This window comes from Hippopotamus amphibius, chromosome 2, assembly GCF_030028045.1.
Source record: "Hippopotamus amphibius kiboko isolate mHipAmp2 chromosome 2, mHipAmp2.hap2, whole genome shotgun sequence".
In the NCBI taxonomy this organism is placed as follows: domain Eukaryota; kingdom Metazoa; phylum Chordata; class Mammalia; order Artiodactyla; family Hippopotamidae; genus Hippopotamus; species Hippopotamus amphibius.
In genome coordinates this window covers 70,881,117-70,898,729 of record NC_080187.1, presented here as the reverse complement: position 1 = coordinate 70,898,729, position 17,613 = coordinate 70,881,117, and the positions used below count along the sequence as shown (strand labels likewise).

At 41.5% G+C, this 17,613-nt stretch overlaps 1 protein-coding gene across 4 annotated transcripts in view; it reads right to left on the bottom strand.

The window, feature by feature from the left end:
• The window catches only part of FRMD3 (FERM domain containing 3), a 280,138-nt gene that overhangs the window by 26,629 nt on the left and 235,896 nt on the right, over positions 1–17,613 (bottom strand). Inside the window, exon 1 of one of the 4 annotated variants that reach the window (XM_057724973.1) lies at positions 364–632. The exons of 2 other annotated variants lie outside the window; for them this stretch is intronic. In XM_057724973.1, the coding sequence (XP_057580956.1) occupies positions 364–490 (127 nt within the window). In that variant the 5' untranslated portion in view covers positions 491–632. Of the gene's footprint in view, positions 1–363; positions 633–17,613 lie in introns of those variants that run through there. One more of the 4 variants, XM_057724972.1, reaches the window with a different exon arrangement.

Below are 17,613 nucleotides of genomic sequence, written 5' to 3'. Positions count from 1 at the left end.
TGTACTCGTCTGTCATCCCTGAGCCATCTGGATTGGACACCCCAATGCTGCCTCCTTCCTAACCGGGCTGCTGACTAGCATGTAACTTATTAGCCTTTAGGATGACTTCATACCATTTCACTTAATAAGAGGGTCAGGACCTCCATTTCAAGCCCTCCCATTTTCCCTCAGCACGCGCTTGCTCACTCTCTCCTTCCTGCCTGCCTCTCTGCTTTTCTCCCTCCCTCTCTTTCTCATCCTTATCACAAACCTCGGACACGGGGTCGCCGTGGCTTCTCTCCCAGCTGCCAGCCTGCGGTGAGGGGCAGCTGGAAGCCCGCACCCTTCTCATGCGCGGATGAGAGCCCAGCGCAGGGCACATACCCGTGTTTCTGGCTGTGATCTTGGAACTGTGTCTCAGCAGACGGACAAACACGTTGCTACTGCAGTGGTTCACCAACTGCAGGCGGAGACCCCTCCGAGTCTGGATCTTGACCAAGCATTTTGCCATTACTGGTTCTTCAGTTCCGTTGGTCTCCTCTGCCTGTCATGGCCCAGGGCAGCTACCGCCAGCCATAGCGGCTTTGACCTTTCACTAACCGTCCATTCTGTTTTAAAAGACCGAGGCAGGCCCACTGAATGAATCAAATGTCAGGCTCCTAATGCAGCCAACAGAAATAACTCAGGAGGGATCAGTGTGGGGCCAGAGGAGGGAGAGGGATGCTATTTTTAAACTCTCCACTCACTCCCCTAACAAACAATGAAATAATATGCATCACCCTACCCCAGCCTGTTCTAAACCATCCAGACCAGTGTCCTAAGAATTGAATGTCCCCCCCTAAAGATAAAGATGACAGTTGGACAACTGTGCAATGGAGAACCCACCTGTGATTTTTTTTTTAAATTTGAATCTTTATTACGTTCTAGAGTAGAGCTGTCCAATAAAAAATATAATGCAAGCCACATTAAAGAAGAAAGTATTGAAAAGTAAAAGAAATTAAAATTAATTTTAATAATGGATTTTATTTGAAGCCAAGATATCCAAAATAGTATCATTCACTATGTAACAATAACAAAATAATACAATAGTTTAGCTACTTTTTTGGTCCTCAGTCTTTGAAACTGGTGTGCATTTGCACACTTACAGTACTTCTCAATTCAGACTGGCCACGTTGCCAGTGCTCAGCCGCCACCTGCGGCTGCCGTATTGGACGGCACAGCTCTGGTTAAAGAGCTGAGCTCCTCTCAGCATCATGTCTGTTCTCACAAGGACACTAAAATTTCTTCATTTTATAGAGAAGAAAACAACATCCTGGAGAGGGTAACTGACCTAACCAAATTCTCAAAGTTAGTAAGTGGCAAATGCATGATTTGAACCTAAGCATCCAATTAACATCAGTTGACTATGAAGACAGTCCTCTAGGAGGAGAGCTGTTGGTGCCCCCACCTGTAACCACACGTGTTTTAAATTTATTTATTTATTTATCTGTGTATTTATTTTGTTGGCTGTGCTGGGTCTTCGTTGCTGCACACGGGCTTTCTCTAGTTGCGGTGAGAGGCTACTCCTCATTGTGAGCGCGGGCTTCTCATTGCAATGGCCTCTCGTTGCAGAGCATTGGCTCTAGGCGCGTGGGCTTCAGTAGTTGCGGCACATGGGCTCAATAGTTGTGGCGCACGGGCTTAGTTGCTCCGCGGCATGTGGTATCTTCCTGGGGCAGGGATCGAACCCATGTCCCCTGCATTGGCAGGCAGATTCTTACCCACTGCACCACCTAGGAAGTCCCACCACGTGTGTTTTAAATGCAGGATCCAAATGTAACATTTTCTCTCTCAGGACTTTGAAAGTCCTGCACTTGTTCCTCTGAGGCATGAAATATGCTTGCATCCCAGAGTAAGTGCTCAGGAAGCAAAATGTTTTCAATGCTTTAAGGCATGCTATATTTGAAAATATTTCAACTGATTAATAACTGTGTCCCACATATTAGCATTCAGTTCTTTTCTTTGCTGGTACATTTTTCTCACTCTCATTTTTAGAAGAAAAAAATTTTTCCTCCCACTAGTTAATTATGCATGCATGCATTTTCTACTTTAAATAGCTACTGAGGGCAAAAGATAACTTTCTAATAAAAATATTCTTTATTTTTTCTCTCCTGACAAAACAAAGCATTACATGTGGGGCAGCTGAAATTCTGCACCATTATACTTCACTGTGGGAATATAAATTGATTTAGCATTTTTGGAAAGAAGTTTAGCAAAATATATTAAGTTTTATAGGAGTGATATTCGTTGACTCAGAAATTCCACTTTTAGGAATTTATCTGAGGAAATAATGAGAAGTGCTGACAAAAATTTTTGGACAAAGATTTTCATCAGAGTATCATTTATTATAGCAAAAAGAAAAAAGTCAATCTAAATTTCCAGTGGGAAAATGATTAAATACATGTGATGGAATATTGTATATCCATTAAAATGTATGTTTAGGAGTTTAATGAACGGGGGGAGCTTGCCATATATTGATTAGTGGAAACAGTTTATATAAGCAGTATGACCTCAACTATGTAAAAAATGTACATTACAGACTGGACTATAAACCCTGAAAGGGGAGAAGGGCGATCGCCAGCTGTGTGCTGTGGGCTGAGGTCACCTCTGCAGACCGCCCAGGGGGCTCCCTCTCCCCACCCACAGGTTATCAGTTCCAGGTACAGTAGGGCAGTTCCTACTGTCACAGCCGTTAGTCAGTTTCCAAAACTGACACTTGAAAGTTAAATACCCCTAAAAATTCACAAAATCTTCACCCCTTTGCAGTTCCCCTTGTGATATAATTCTGGCAGAATCCCCATATATAAAACAAATGGACTGCACAGAGGTGGGGCCGTGGGGTAGTACCTGAGAGGCCTTCCCTCACTAGCCACCAACAGTGAAGAACTACTGAAAATCTTTAGGATATTGAAAAACAAATCAGAAAATCCCCATCCCAGATGAATCAATGTTGTGCAGTATCACAGATAAAAGATTTCATTTGCATGTGGGCTCATTTGCATGGCAGTAGACCAGGGCTCACATATTGAGAAAATCTCCCTTTGCCTGTTTGGAGGGAATGCAGATGAATCTGTGTGCTTATTATCATAAATTAAGACGACATGATGTGAACCTGATAGCCCACTCTAAACAAACAGCGCTTCCAAAAAAAAACAAAAACAACGACAACAAAAAACCAAACCAAACCAACAACAAAAAACCCCCAGAAAGCCAGTAAAAAACTTGAAACAAAACCACCACCGTACTTTATTTCTGTTCTTTTCCACCAGGAGAGTTACTCTCCATTAATTCTCAAGCTTCAAGTCTCACTATAGTTTTGAAGTGTCTCCTTCTTTACTTTTGTTAACTACAACTAGTCATAATATTTTGCATTTCGTGCATGTAAAGTTGTTCCCTTTCTTTAACTTGTTCCCACTGTTTATGCTACTTTTTCATAGATCTTAAGTAGATTCTTTCACCCTCTCTCTTCTGGGGACCTTCAGCTTTTATCCAGAGAGAGGGAACCTACCAGGACCAGCATCCCATATTGTCCCAGCCATTTCTGTCTACCTTGCCCAACTCTATCCAAAGCTGTGGCTGCATTTCAAGAGGAAGAAGCAAAGGGTGGCAGGGATGCCAAGCCAGCCCAAGATTCTGGGAGAAACTGCACAGGAGGCTTGTTCTTGTTCGAGGCGCTGTGCTCACAGACCGATATCAACCGCACAACACTTGGGTGCCCTTGAATACCCATCCTGTTTAGATTTGTCTGTTTGAAGAATCTGGAGTGCATGTCTGGGCAGTGACAAGAGGCTAAAGAAAGCAGCGGATATGTGTGAAGAGGGGAATCAATTTTCCACAATGAGATGCCAGAAGCACTGATAATCAGGCAGAAGCCACCGCAGAGGAAGAGAGTTCAGTGATAAGAGCTGTTCACGAGCTTAGATTTCGTGTCTACATTTGTGACAAACTTTCTGACATAGATTTGAGGCAAGGGAACAAGCTTATCTCTGCTTTGTGGGTGACTGGGAGCTACTGGGTGACTTGGAACGCTAGTGTGTTTGAAAATGGAGACAATACTTCTCCAATGGATGTTAGGACAAGGAAATGAGATCCTGTATATCAACTGCCTTGCGAAGTGCTGGTTCCCAACTGATGAACCAGAACTTACTAAGGAGTTACAGAAAGCAAGGTTTAAAGCACAAGCTCTGGGTTCTAAAACTGGCTCCACCATTTATCTCTGACCTCAGTTTCCATGCCTATAAAATGAGCATAGCAAAGGCAGGACCTACCTCCCAGGGCTGTTGTGAGGATTAATGAAGGTCATCTACACGGCATGCTCAGATCAGTGCCTGGAACAGGAATTGCTCAAGAAAAAGCAGGGATGTTTTTTTTTTTCTAACACATGCTTATTCCTTTCTCTCCTTTACTCGGGGGGAAGACAGGATTTCAAATCGTCTGGGTTTTCTTCCTTCTATTAGCCACCTGTCTCTAACATTTCTAGTTACTTCTCCCCAAATAGTAGGGAAGCAGCATTACAGGTTAAGTTTACCTGGCCAGCCCTGTAACCTTGGGAAAGCTACATAAGCTTGTTGAAGTGTAGTTTTCTGCCTGTAGAATAAGTACTGATGTTGGCACTTATGTAACTGAGTAGCACTATTTAACTCCGTAAAATAGTTATGGAGATTCACTGAAATTTTAGCTAACTGCTAACTCCAATTAGAAAGATAATAAAAAGTGATTACATACATTAAATGTTCTTTGTAATAAATTTAGACATTATCAATTATTGAGTCTTTGGCACTCTCACATATTATATTTATCATATAATAAAGTACAATAATTATATAAAATATTTGAATCATGTATTTATGATACAATGGGTATATTCTTGGGTGTATAATAAGGAGAAATGGAAGCAGTTCTCGGCACCACTAAGCGACAGGGCTGTTTGGCCAAGCAGTCAATCATCCGTATAAGTCAGTTGCCTCCTTCATAAAGTGAGGCAGCATTATCTGTCCTATCCATGTCAAAGAAATGGTCATGAGTCTCAAATTATGATAACTCACATGAAGAAGTCTCTGAAAATGTATAAGGTGCTTTGGCATATCCGATGCTCCTCCTCTTACTATCCCCCTTATCAGACGAAGCGTTCACTGAGTGTTTCCTGCCTGTAAAACGAGAGCACGGCTCGGGGGGGCCAGGCATCACCATGCAGTGGCGGGAGAAAGGCCAATAAACCCCCCTGGAGAATTACAGTTGCAGACAGAATAGAATTTAAACAGCACAACTGGACTCTCCTCAACACCAGTGTGGGGAAAATTCATGGCTGTAGAGGATTCTAGCATAAGAGCGCATCCATCTGCTTCCCTGACCATCCAAAACACTGATAATTGTGGCATCTCTAAATAGGCAGCTTATGTGCGCCGTGCCAGAGAGAGACAGACAGTGAGAGCAAGTCAGAGACACAAAGACGGGAAGGGGGGCAGAGTGTCACAGGGCCCGCTCTGTGTCACTGGTGATTTCTAGACAGGCAGAAAAAACAGACAGAGCACTCCATCAGACACCGCTCTGTTCTCACTTCCTGCCTCCTTGTGTCCTGCCCCTGGCTTTTCCTCTGCAACCTTTCAGTGTCAATATCTTTGAAAATAAATCTTAAGTGGTCGTCATATTATTATTATTATTATTTAGTATCATTATTATTATTACTATTAAAAAGGCACTACCTGCACAGTGTAGGAAAGTTAGGAAATGGGTAAAGGAGATCCCAATAGTCTCTCAAAAGCGACAGCCCAGAGAAAATTGTTGCTGACATTCGCTCTATTTCCTACCTGACCTGCAGGAGCTTTAAGTTCAAAAGGGTTGCAAATATAGTTAAAATATTTACAGGTTGGTGAGGCCTAGAGAAGCCATAATTGAGTATGAAATTTTAACCTCAAAGCCTAAAATACCAATGTGTTGTGCTATATATCATTCTGTGTGATGTTTTGAACTAAAAATTTTAAAACTAAATTTTTTTCTTTAGGGTCTGACTTTCTGAGTGCTTTTTACCAAGATCTGAGCAAGCCTCAGTTTGCCTGCTGTCTGCCTCCCTCCTTCTCTGAAGGGCTGCTTTAGAAAATGCTCCATGAGGCCAGACAAGCCTTCATCCAGGTGAGCCAGTTCACAAACCAGATGGCTAGTCATTCATTCATCCAACAGATACTCCCTGAGCACCTTCAGTGTGCTAAGCACACTGCGTGTGAGCCTGATTACAGTCTCTGCCCCATCCTGGAGGGCGATACAGGTGTGCAACAGGTAAACCAACAAATAGACAAGGTAGCATGAGTGCTATAAAGGGAATAAAAGGATGTTATCGTCATCGTTAACTTGGCAGGGATGGGGTTTGGGGGTGAAGCTTCAGATGGAGCCATTGGGGATAGACCATCTTAGGGTGAGAGTTTACCCTACATCTGAAGAGGAGACAGAAGGATCCAGTTATGCAAAGATACCTTATTATATACTGAATGCTTATCTGTCATATGGAAATTTGTTGGGGGGCTTTCTTTCTGGCACCCGAATCAGAGTCTTCATTACTTTTGCTTTACAGTGATGATAGGTCACCCTTACTGAGGGCTTGGTAAGCACCAGGCTTTGTTCTAAGCCCTTCATATACATTCTCTCAGGGATGCTGATATTATTTTTGAGAGCACCTTCATCGTTTTCATAGTAAAAAAAAATATAGTGTGTATATATATATATCTCCTATTGCTATAGTCAATTAACACTCATGACGGCCCTATTAACTAGGGTTATTATCTCTGAATTTTACAGATAAGGAAACAGAGGCTTAAAGTAAAGGAGCTACTTCCTATGCAAATAAAGGAACATCATACCCTCCCCCAAACACACAGCATCAATGAACCCTCCTTCTCCCTCACCCTTTATCTAGACAATCACCCACCCTGTCAATTGCACCTCCTAGTTCTTCTTCCTCACTCACTTCCCAGTCCCAGCCACCTCACTGGAGTCTGATGCATCTGCCGTCTCACCCAGTGACACATTCATCTCAAAGCATCTAGATACAAAGCAAGTTTTAAAAAACACAAATCTGTTCACTTCACTCACTTAAAACTGTCAGACAGCTTCTTTCAAATATACCCAGTAGGGATTTTCTTGGAACTTTTAGCTCATAAATTTAGAACAAAAGCTTAGTGATAATTTTTCATGGCCACAGAATCTTAACAAATAGAGATAGATTCCATACACTTAATGGAAAAATCTAAAGATGAAGGATGATACACAACATTTGCTTAAATAACCTTCCTAATTAGATCCCAGAGTATGATGCTGGAAACTTCTCTAGCTTTAGGAGAAAAGGTATTAATGCTCTTTCTTCTAGGATTTTTTTTCTTTTTGTTTTCTGGTAATCCAGATTCTATCAATCAAATCAAAGAGGAAGGAAACCCACAGTGGGGTGATGGGCAGGACAAGCCTAACTCTATGAAAGCCTTAGAAGTAGCATAAGATGTTCTAGCTACAATGAAATGGGTATCTCAGTCTCTATTTCCAAACCTTTTCTGCCAAGCAGAAAAAGCCATGAAAGGACTTGCTGGAGACTGAGAATCATGAGGCTGGCTGACAGCTCTAAGAGCCTCCCACAGTTCCTCATATTTTCCTGACTCTCCATCTTATTTCCAAACAAGAAGGAGTATATCATTCCAAGCAGTCAGCTTTGGGTAAGAGATGAAAGTTAAAAAACATGTTTTTGACTTAAGATAAATGTATTGCTGGGCCACTGCCTCTATCTTCCAAAGAATGAATTTAGCCCCTGCCCCCCAAAATTGACTACACAAGATTTCTGTACAAAATGTTTAAAATGAGCATACTCTGTTCCAATACGGAAATCTTTAAATACTTAAAAAATAAAGTTAGAGCAAAGAATATTTAAAAACTCATTAGTTATTTTTAAATGAGATAAAAAGCCTAATGTATTAGAAATATGTATTATACATATGAGTTCTCAGTGGAAGCAGGTTAAAACTGAATTTTTTCTGTTTTATTCCATAGTATGGCTTATATTTAATCTCAGGGCTTAGGGTCAGCACCTGAAAAGTCAGCTAGAATGGTTCCCCTTCTATTCAACCATCCACTCTTTAATGAGCAGATACCAGCGCTGTGCAGGGAGGGGCACCCAGTTAAACCAGGCATGTAAACTGATGGTTAGAAAGAGGAGTTTTAAGAATCAAATGTAAGTGATGCCTCCAGGGAAATGGACAGCAGAGTGGTGGTTATCAGGGCCTGTGCAGGGGGTGGGGGGATGTGGTGTGGAGATGCTTGTCAAAGGGTACAAACTCCAGTTATTAGATTAACAAGATCTGGGGTCTAATGTACAGCATGGTGATTACAGCTAATAACGCAGTATTACATACTTATATGTTGCTAAGAGAGTAGAGCTTACGTTCTCACGATAAGAAAGAAAGTATAACTATGTGATGGGATGGAAGTGTTAGCTAACTCTATGGTGAAAATCATTTTGCACCATATAAATGTATCAAATCAATACATTTTACACCTTAAACTTATACAATGTTATATATAATTATATCTCAGTAAAGCTGAAAAGAAGAATCATACAAGAATAAAAGAGAAGAAAGCTATTAGTACCATCTTTAAGCCAGGAACATTTCATAGAGGGGGAGCCACTTGACAAAACAGTACGGATTGAGCAGGTGGAGCAAAGGAAGTTGGAAGAGCAGCCCCAGCAAAAGAACCAGCAGAGAGGCGCTCACGTGGGCCTGTGGTACTGGGGCGGGGCGGGGGGGCGGAGCTGCATTCACAGAATGATGGGAGGGTCGGGCAGGACCAAAGGAGGGGTAAAGACTGGAGAGGTGAGCATAGACCAGACTGTGAGGAGTCGTGAACACCTTTTCAGGCTGGACTCTGTTCCATAGTCAATGAGAAGGTTCTAGAAAGTACTTCAGATAAGGGTGACTGCTCTAGCAGGAGTTTAGAGGATAGGTTGTAGGGAGATCATAAGGAAGACACTGCATTGTCCCCAGAAAGAGAAGAGGGGACCTGAAGTGAAGCTGTAACAGCAGACTGAAGAGCCAGGGCAGATGTCAGAGTTACTTCTGGGATGGACTTGACAGTGGTGGCTGAGTGGATGTGGGGCATGGGAGGAGTATCAAGGCAAGAATGGCCTCCAGGTCTCTCTGGTTGGGATAAATTCATGGATTGTACTGTTATTAACCAAGTCAGAGCAAGAGCAGTTTGGAGACTGGGACTTGGGGAAGGAAGAGAACATGAGTATAGTTGAAAACCCATGAAGTTTGATGTGTTAGCTGTGAGCTGTTGTGTGGCGTCCAAGTGGAGGTGGCCAATAAGCAGCTGAGAGTATGGGGTGGCAGTGTGAGGCTGAGCACTAATACAAGGAGGCTAATCCAAGAGAACAGAGAGGAGGTGAAGGCCACCCTCGTTAATGAAAATACTGCACCTAGAATCCTGTCTCCTTATTCCGAGTTCAGTGGTCTCTCCATTTCCAAACACCAGGGAAGAGCAAGCTTTACTGTCTTCCAACTGTGATAAGATAATGTTTTAAAATATTAATTGATTAAGTCACCCATGCTCGCAAAACTCCTGGAAGCCTTTTCTTGATCCTCAGCCCAGAGAGCAAACCTAACCAACAATAAAACAATGACCACAAATACTAACCATTCATCTCACAAATCATTCTCCAAGACAGAAAGATCCCCCTGCCCATGCAGACTGCACAAAAGAATGCATACTCTGAGTAAAAGCAAAATTGAAGGGGCCACAAGTAGAGGAGAGTGTGAAATAAGAGACTCCAGTCTCCAAGGATCAGGTACCATCCATTGATAGCACCAAGGAGCCTCATGGGAGTCATCACCCAACAAGTCACCCACAGATTGTGCAGATGCAGAACTGTCCATTTCCTCTCTGATTTATCTGCTCTGAGAGACACTCCTATTCACTGGTCCACGGCACTGTTAAAACTCTGTGAGTAAAGATAGGGCCTGAATACTTATAGATACCCTCACTATAGGGGTGGTGGTAGCATGAAGGGAAACCCTCCACAGCTGTTCATACATGAAACCAGGTGAAAATCTCGCACAGATGTTGGACAGGGACTAGGAACCTCACAACTATAATGCATTCTAAAAAACATGCGTGAGGAATTTCCTTGGAGAAGAATTCAAGCCATCTCTCTAAGAGGAACTATAATTCAGATTATTCCTTCCATATAAACAAAGAGTTTTTCCTGGTCAAACCTAGGACTTAAAATGTTCCTGATGTTCCATAACTTGTATAATTCAAGGTAATCTATTCATAGTGCAGTTTCCTCAGATGCCAGGGTAGCTGCCCAGAGGCTGTTTTCCTGAAAGAATGGGTGACAGTGCTGTCCTTACTGGCTCCAGTTAGAACAGCCTTCTTTCGTCTGTGTAGGACTCCCAACCAAAAATCTATTTCCTTTGTCTCTGTACAGGATGAATTTGTTTTATCATCACTTCTGCTTTATTAATTCACTCCCTCCAGGCACAGGTCACCATTACAGATAAACCATTTTTCTCTGAGTAAAGGAAATTGAATTGGGCTGCATTAATAAGTGGAGCTCTAATTTTTTTTCCTCATATTTCCCAACAGCTTTGTAGATGGTATTAATAAACAGGCACCTGGGTCTCCCTGTTGAAAAAACCAGGCTCTTCTGGAACTATGGGCTCCTTGTATTGCTGCTATGTAACCAAGAAGCTAAAAGCAGCAGGACCCAATCCGTCTCCCAACACACCAGCCAAGGGCCTCTCTCTCTTGCATTCTAGTTGCATGCTCAAAAAGAGAAACACAGATGGCCTAGAAATGTAAGAAAAATGTCTAACCACTCTAAGTTTTACCTTTCAAATAATCAGAGATTTTAAAAAAACCCTGTTATACTCAGTTTTGTAAAGCTACAATAAGAAACATTCATATATATAATTTGGTAGGAGATGAGGGGGTGAAAGATATTTTTATCTGTTTATGTGATGCAATAATATATGTCCATTAAGATGAAAATTGTGACTTACTTCACTCTGTATGACAGTCTCTAGGTCCATCCACATCCTTGCAAATGGCACAATTTTGTTCCTTTTTATGATTAATCTTCCACTGTGTACGTGTACCACATCTTCTTTATCCATTCCTCTGTCAATGGACATTTAGGTTGCTTCTGTGTCCTGGGTATTGTAAATAGTGCTGCAGTGAACTCTGGAGTGCATGTGCCTTTTTGAATTATGGTTTTAGCCTGGTATATGCCCAGGAGTGGGATTGCTGGGTCATATGGTAGTTCTATTTTTAGTTTTTTAAGGAAACTCCATACCATTCTCCATAGTGGCTGTATCAATTTACATTCCAACCAACAGTGTAAGAGAGTTCCCTTTTCTCCACAGCCTCTCCAGCATTTATTGTTCCTAGATTTTTGATGATGGCCATTCTGACTGGTATGAGGTGATACCTCATTGTGGACACCCATTTATGATAAAATATGCTCCAGAAAGTGGGCATAGAGGGAACCTACCTCAACATAATAAAGGCCATATATGACAAACCCACAGTCAACATCATCCTCAATGGTGAAAAACTGAAAGCATTTCCTCTAAGATCAGGAACAAGACAAGGGTGCCCGTACTCACCACTGTTATTCAACATAGTTTTGGAAGTTTTAGCCACAGCAATCAGAGAAGAAAATGAAATAAAAGGAATCCAAATTGGAAAAGAAGAAGTAAAACTGTCACTGTTTGTAGGTGACATAATACTATATATAGAAAACCCTAAAGATGCTACCAGAAAACTACTAGAGTTAATCAAAGAATTTGGTAAAGTAGCAGGATACAAAATTAATGCACAGAAATCTCTTGCATTACTATACACTAACAACAAAAAATCAGAAAGAGAAATTAAGGAAACACTCCCATTTACCACTGCAACAAAAAGAATAAAATACCTAGGAATAAACCTACCAAAGGAGGCAAAAGATGTGTATGCAGAAAACTATAAGACACTGATGAAAGAAATCAAAGATGACACAAACAGATGGAGAGATATACCATGTTCTTGGATTGGAAGAATCAATATTGTGAAAATGACTATACTACCCCAAACAATCTACAGATTCAATGCAATCCCTATCAAATTACCAATGGCATTTTTCACAGAAATAGAAAAAAACATTATACAATTTATGTGGAAACACAAAAGACCCCGAATAGCCAAAGCAATTTTGAGAAAGAAAAACGGAGCTGGAGGCATCAGGCTCCCTGACTTCAGATTATACTACAAAGCTACAGTCATCAAAACAGTTCGGTACTGGCACAGAAACAGAAATATAGATCAATGGAACAGAATAGAGAGCCTAGAGATAAACCCACGCACCTATGGTCAATTAATCTGTAACAAAGGAGGCAAGACAAAAGACAGCCTCTTCAGTAAGCTGTGCTGGGAAAACTGGACAGCTACATGTGAAAGAATGAAATTAGAACACTTCCTAACACCATACACAAAAATAAACTCAAAATGGATCAAAGACCTAAATGCAAGGCCAGACACTATAAAACTCTTAGAGGAAAACATAGGCAGAACACTATGACATAAATTACAGCAAGATCCTTTTTGACCCATCTCCTAGAGTAATGGAAATAAAAACAAAAATAAACAAATGGGACCTAATGAAACTTAAAAGTATTTGCACAGCAAAGGAAACCATAAAGAAGACGAAAAGACAACCCTCAGAATGGGAGAAAATATTTGCTAATGAAGCAAATGACAAAGGATTAATCTCCAAAATATACAAGCAGCTCATGCAGCTCAATATCAAAAAAACAAACAACCCCATCCAAAAATGAGCAGAAGACCTAAATAGACACTTCTCCAAAGAAGACATACAGATGGCAAACAAATACATGAAAAGATGCTCAACATCACTAATCATTAGAGAAATGCAAATCATGTGCTTTTTAAATTTTGGTTTTTGGTTTCTATAGTTTCTAAATTTTCTACAATGACTATATGTACTATGGCTTTTGATTTCAGATTTAAAAAAAAAAAAACAAAAAAAAAACATGTTTGGCTTTTGGCAAACCCTAATCCCAGGAGAATATTTTCCTTACATGTTTTCTTTTACATAAACAAAGGCTGTCCTAGCTGCATTCAGAATTCATTACTTAATAATTCATTTGTTCACGAATTCGGCAAGGATTAGTTTAGCTCCTGCTGTGTGTCAGAACATCTCTAAGTGGTGGGGACAATGTGGGGATGAGACAAGCAAAGTTTTTGCTGTCATGGAGCTGACATCTTAGTCAAGGCACACAGTCAACAAACAGGATGACAAGTAAGTAAATTAGAAAGTGCTGGATCGTGCTAAATATTCTGACAAAAATTAAACAGGGTGGTGGCACGATAATGAACAAATGGCTAGGTTTGGAGAACTACTCAGAATTGGGTAACTTAGGGTTTCCAGAAAGCTGAAATTTGAGCTAGGACTTAAAGAAAAGAAAGTCAGTCATGCAAAAGATAAGAGGAAAGGCCCCTCCAGGTAGATAAATCATCTGTGCAAAGGCCCTGTGGTGGCAACAAGCTCAGACCAGTGTGGTAGGAACACAGAGATTTAAGAGAAGAGCAGTAGGAAATGGTCTAAGGGTGGGTGGGGGTCAAGTATGCAGGGCCTCATAGGCCAGATTGAGGAGCTTAGATTTGAACCTAACTAGATCCAAGTTCCACTTATAAAAGATCACCTTGGCTGCTATGTGGAACATGGGTGGGGGGAGGGGGATAGGGTAGAAGCAGAGAGATTGTTATCTCCTGAGAGAGACAGAAGTGGCTGCAGCTGGAACGGTGCAGTGGCAATGATTCTGGGGTATGTTTGAAAGGTTAAAGTGAATAGGATTTTGCTGATGGATTTGACAATTTTGTATTTCATGACACTACTGAACAGTGGGAGAGGTTTAACCAAAGAAGATGGACGTTTAAAATCAGACCCCTCTACTCAAGATGGAGCCAGTGCTGGGAAAGAGACTGTTCTGAGAAGGAGCAAAACATGGTCCTGAGAAACATGAGATAGGAAGGGAGCTCCATGCAGGCTGTCTACCAGCAGAATATGGCCTAGCCCGAGGGAGAGGGGCTTTCAAGGTCCTGGAGGAGTTGAGTAGCAGGACAGAGACTTAGGAAGAGAGCAAGGCTAACATGTGGACCAGAAGAAGACCAGGCAGAGCAACAAAGAGAGCAGGACTCACAGCCTGAACCACGAGACGGGGTTCAGCTTATTCATTTCCTCGCAGAGCAAGGTAGGATCGGCCCTGGAGTTGGGGGTGGGGCTAAGCCTGTATTTAGGGGCCAAGTGGTGCAGCTGCAGCAGCAGGACTCAGGCAGGACTGACAGTCCCATTAGATCACAAGGGCTGCTCTCTTTTTCCAGTATGGATACTGCTTCCTTTAATGGCAAAATCCAGTCTGTATTCAGACTGGATCACATGGGTCATCCTAAAAACCCTATTTATTTCTCTTTCAGCTAGAGCATCTGCCCATTTTCACATTTTTTTATGCCGAAGTGGAAACTAGGATGATTAAAAAAGTTTCAAATTGGGCTTCTCTTCTAAGAGGAGGCATTAAAGGATGTGATGGCTCTTTTAGGTGAGGAAGTGTTCATTTTATATTCCCTTTTAAGCTAGCTGCTATTAATTTTCAATTTTATTATGAAAGTTTGCAACTTACAAAAAATAAAGGAAAAAATATAACCCTGCTTTCATAGATCATTGTGCCACAGGCTTAGTGTTTCAGTAACCACATTTAAAAAAGAAGATGTTTATACCTTTTTATTTTCTGAGGTAATGACGAATGACCCAAAAGCACGTAATTAGGAACAGCAGGAATGTGGGGAAGAATTATTAAAGGACAGTCAGAGTGTGGAGGAAACTTAGAAACCATCTCACCTTGTTTTATAAAAGAGGAAATAAGGTTCAGGTACTGCCGGTGTCCAGCATGTACCAGAGAAGAAGTAAATGTTTATCAAGTGAATGAATGAACCCCAGTGCTCTCAGCCTCTATCCAATGCTCTTCCCACCACCAGAGGATCCCACTAAGGTTGTGTCCTGTGTACACTCAGAAGGTAGAGTCCATCTCACTCCTGGGCATATATCCAGACAAACTATAATTTGAAAAGATACATGCACCTATGTTCATAGCAGCTCTATTCACAATCGCCAAGACATGGAAACAACCTAAATGTCCACTGACAGATGAATGGATAAAGAAGATGTAGTACATATATGCAGTGGAATACTAGTCAGCAATAAAAAGAACTAAATAATGCCATTTGCAGTAACGTGGATGGACCTAAAGATCATCATGCTAAGTGAAGTAAGTCAGACAAATACCGTTTAAGATATCACTTATTTATGGAATCTAAAATATGACACAAATGAACTTATCTATGAAACAGACACAGACACACAGACATAGATAACAGACTTGTTGCCAAGGGGGAACGGGGTGGGGGAGGGATAGTCTGGGAGTTTGTGATTAGCAGATGCAAACTATTATATACAGGATAGATAAACAACAAGGTCCTACTGTATAGCACAAGGAACTATATTCAGTATCCTGTAATAAACCATAATGGAAAGGAATATGAAAAAGAATGTGTGTATACGTCTATATATATGTCTCTCTCTATATATATATATCTGAATCAACTTGCTGTACAGCAGAAATTAACAGCATTGTAAATCAACTATGCTTCAATAAAATAAGTTAAAAAAAGAATTTGAAGGATTTTGAAACAACAATAACAGCAACAACAACGAAAAGAGAGTACAGCACTCATGTAAATTGGGGACTCAGGGCCACCACAGAACACTTTAGTGAGAGTGACACAGCACCTACCAAATAGCTTGGCAAAGGTCTAGACTATGCCTGGTGACTCACCCTGGTTTACTAGCGTGAAAGACCAAAAGCATGTAAAATGGCGTGTCACCACCGTAACCAGAGCAGATAGATCTCATATCTATTTTAGGAATCTGGAGTTTGGGTATGAACAGGGATTTCAGAGTTTCAGAAACATGCCTTGCCTTTTATTCTTGGTAGGCTCATCAGTAAGATCTAGAACAGCTATATCCAAACCTTTTTTGGGGGGAAATATATTTGTTCATACTTACGAAAAAGTGAGTGTTTATAAATTGGATATGTGTACAGCTATCTTGATGTATTATATCCATTATAAAACCTATGCAGTAGAAATTTTTTGAGGAGGTAATAAAAGTAAAATCCCAATAGAAGTCTGAATAGTTATTTCCTCCACCCTTGTGGGCCATTGTATAAATCCATGGTCTGGAAGCCATGGTTCTAGGGCCTCCAATTCTGCATCAGCCAAACCAAGAGGAAGGCTGCATCGCTCTGTTGATGGCATTGGACATGCACCCCAGTGGACACGCCCAACATCCAGCCTTGTGCCAGCTGACCCAGAGCCTCTTTTCCGAACCCTGCCTGGACTGCCCCAGACCACCTAAAAGAGTGGAACTAGCCCACACTGCCCAACACTTTCTTTCACATGATTGGCACCGGGTCTTAATAGAAGAGGCAGGAGGAAGGGAGATTCTGTGAGCTCCTGCCTCAGTGTAAGCCTGGGTTTCACAAAGAACATTTACTTATCACTCACCACCAACCTGCTAACAAAAACACTAGAAAATAGAACCCCATGCTGACTATGGAATCTACAAAATTATAGCCTCTGCTTTCTAATGACAATGGTTTTGCAATATCTTTACTTTTCCTCTCCTGCGGTTTCTTAGGGATGTGGTGGGAATGTTTTCTTGTCCAAGTGCCAAAGCAGAATGTCTTCCCTGTCACAGACCACACTCTGGCTGTCAGAGCTGCTCACGTGGATGCTCTCGCCTGGCTCACATCCGAACCCTCAAAGACCGTGACCAGATTACTTCATGGGACACTTGACTGACGTATTTTTTTTCACCCCAGCTGAATCCTTTAAAGCAATTAATTATTAATACTTAAGTGTGGCAGCCAAGAGCCAACCTGAACAGGAGCAGTGATTTGGGAAGCTCCGAACTGAACTGCTTTCACTAATAAGACAAAGATTCTCAACACAGACTATGAGTAATTAGAACTAGGCCCAGGGTGACCTGTTCCTTATTTAACAAATTCAGCTTTAAAATCAGAACGTGATTCCCAGAGGGGAGAAGCCTGCATGAAGACTGTTTGCCCTGCAGCCTGGCTCTACTAGGAATTCTGTGTGGTGCAGTACACACGGTCCACAGCCTCCCTACCACTAGTGCCCAGGGAAGGTGATATTCCCGGCGGGCTGGATGTCTCTGAGGAGGCACTGGTCCTGGCAGGCTGTAACTGAAGGCCAGAGGCTCAAACCCTGCCCCGAATATGTAGCAGCTTTTCTCACTGAATCACAGAGGTTCCCCACATTTATATAGGATGTCTCTTTTGATAATTCATTTGATATACCTGAAAACTAAATGTAGTTCCCTAGTTAATAGTTCTGTTTTTGCAAGAAGAAGTTGAACATTTTTAGATGTATTTGATGGCATCTAAGATACCTGAGCCAGGAATTTGACAACCAGGACCTGAT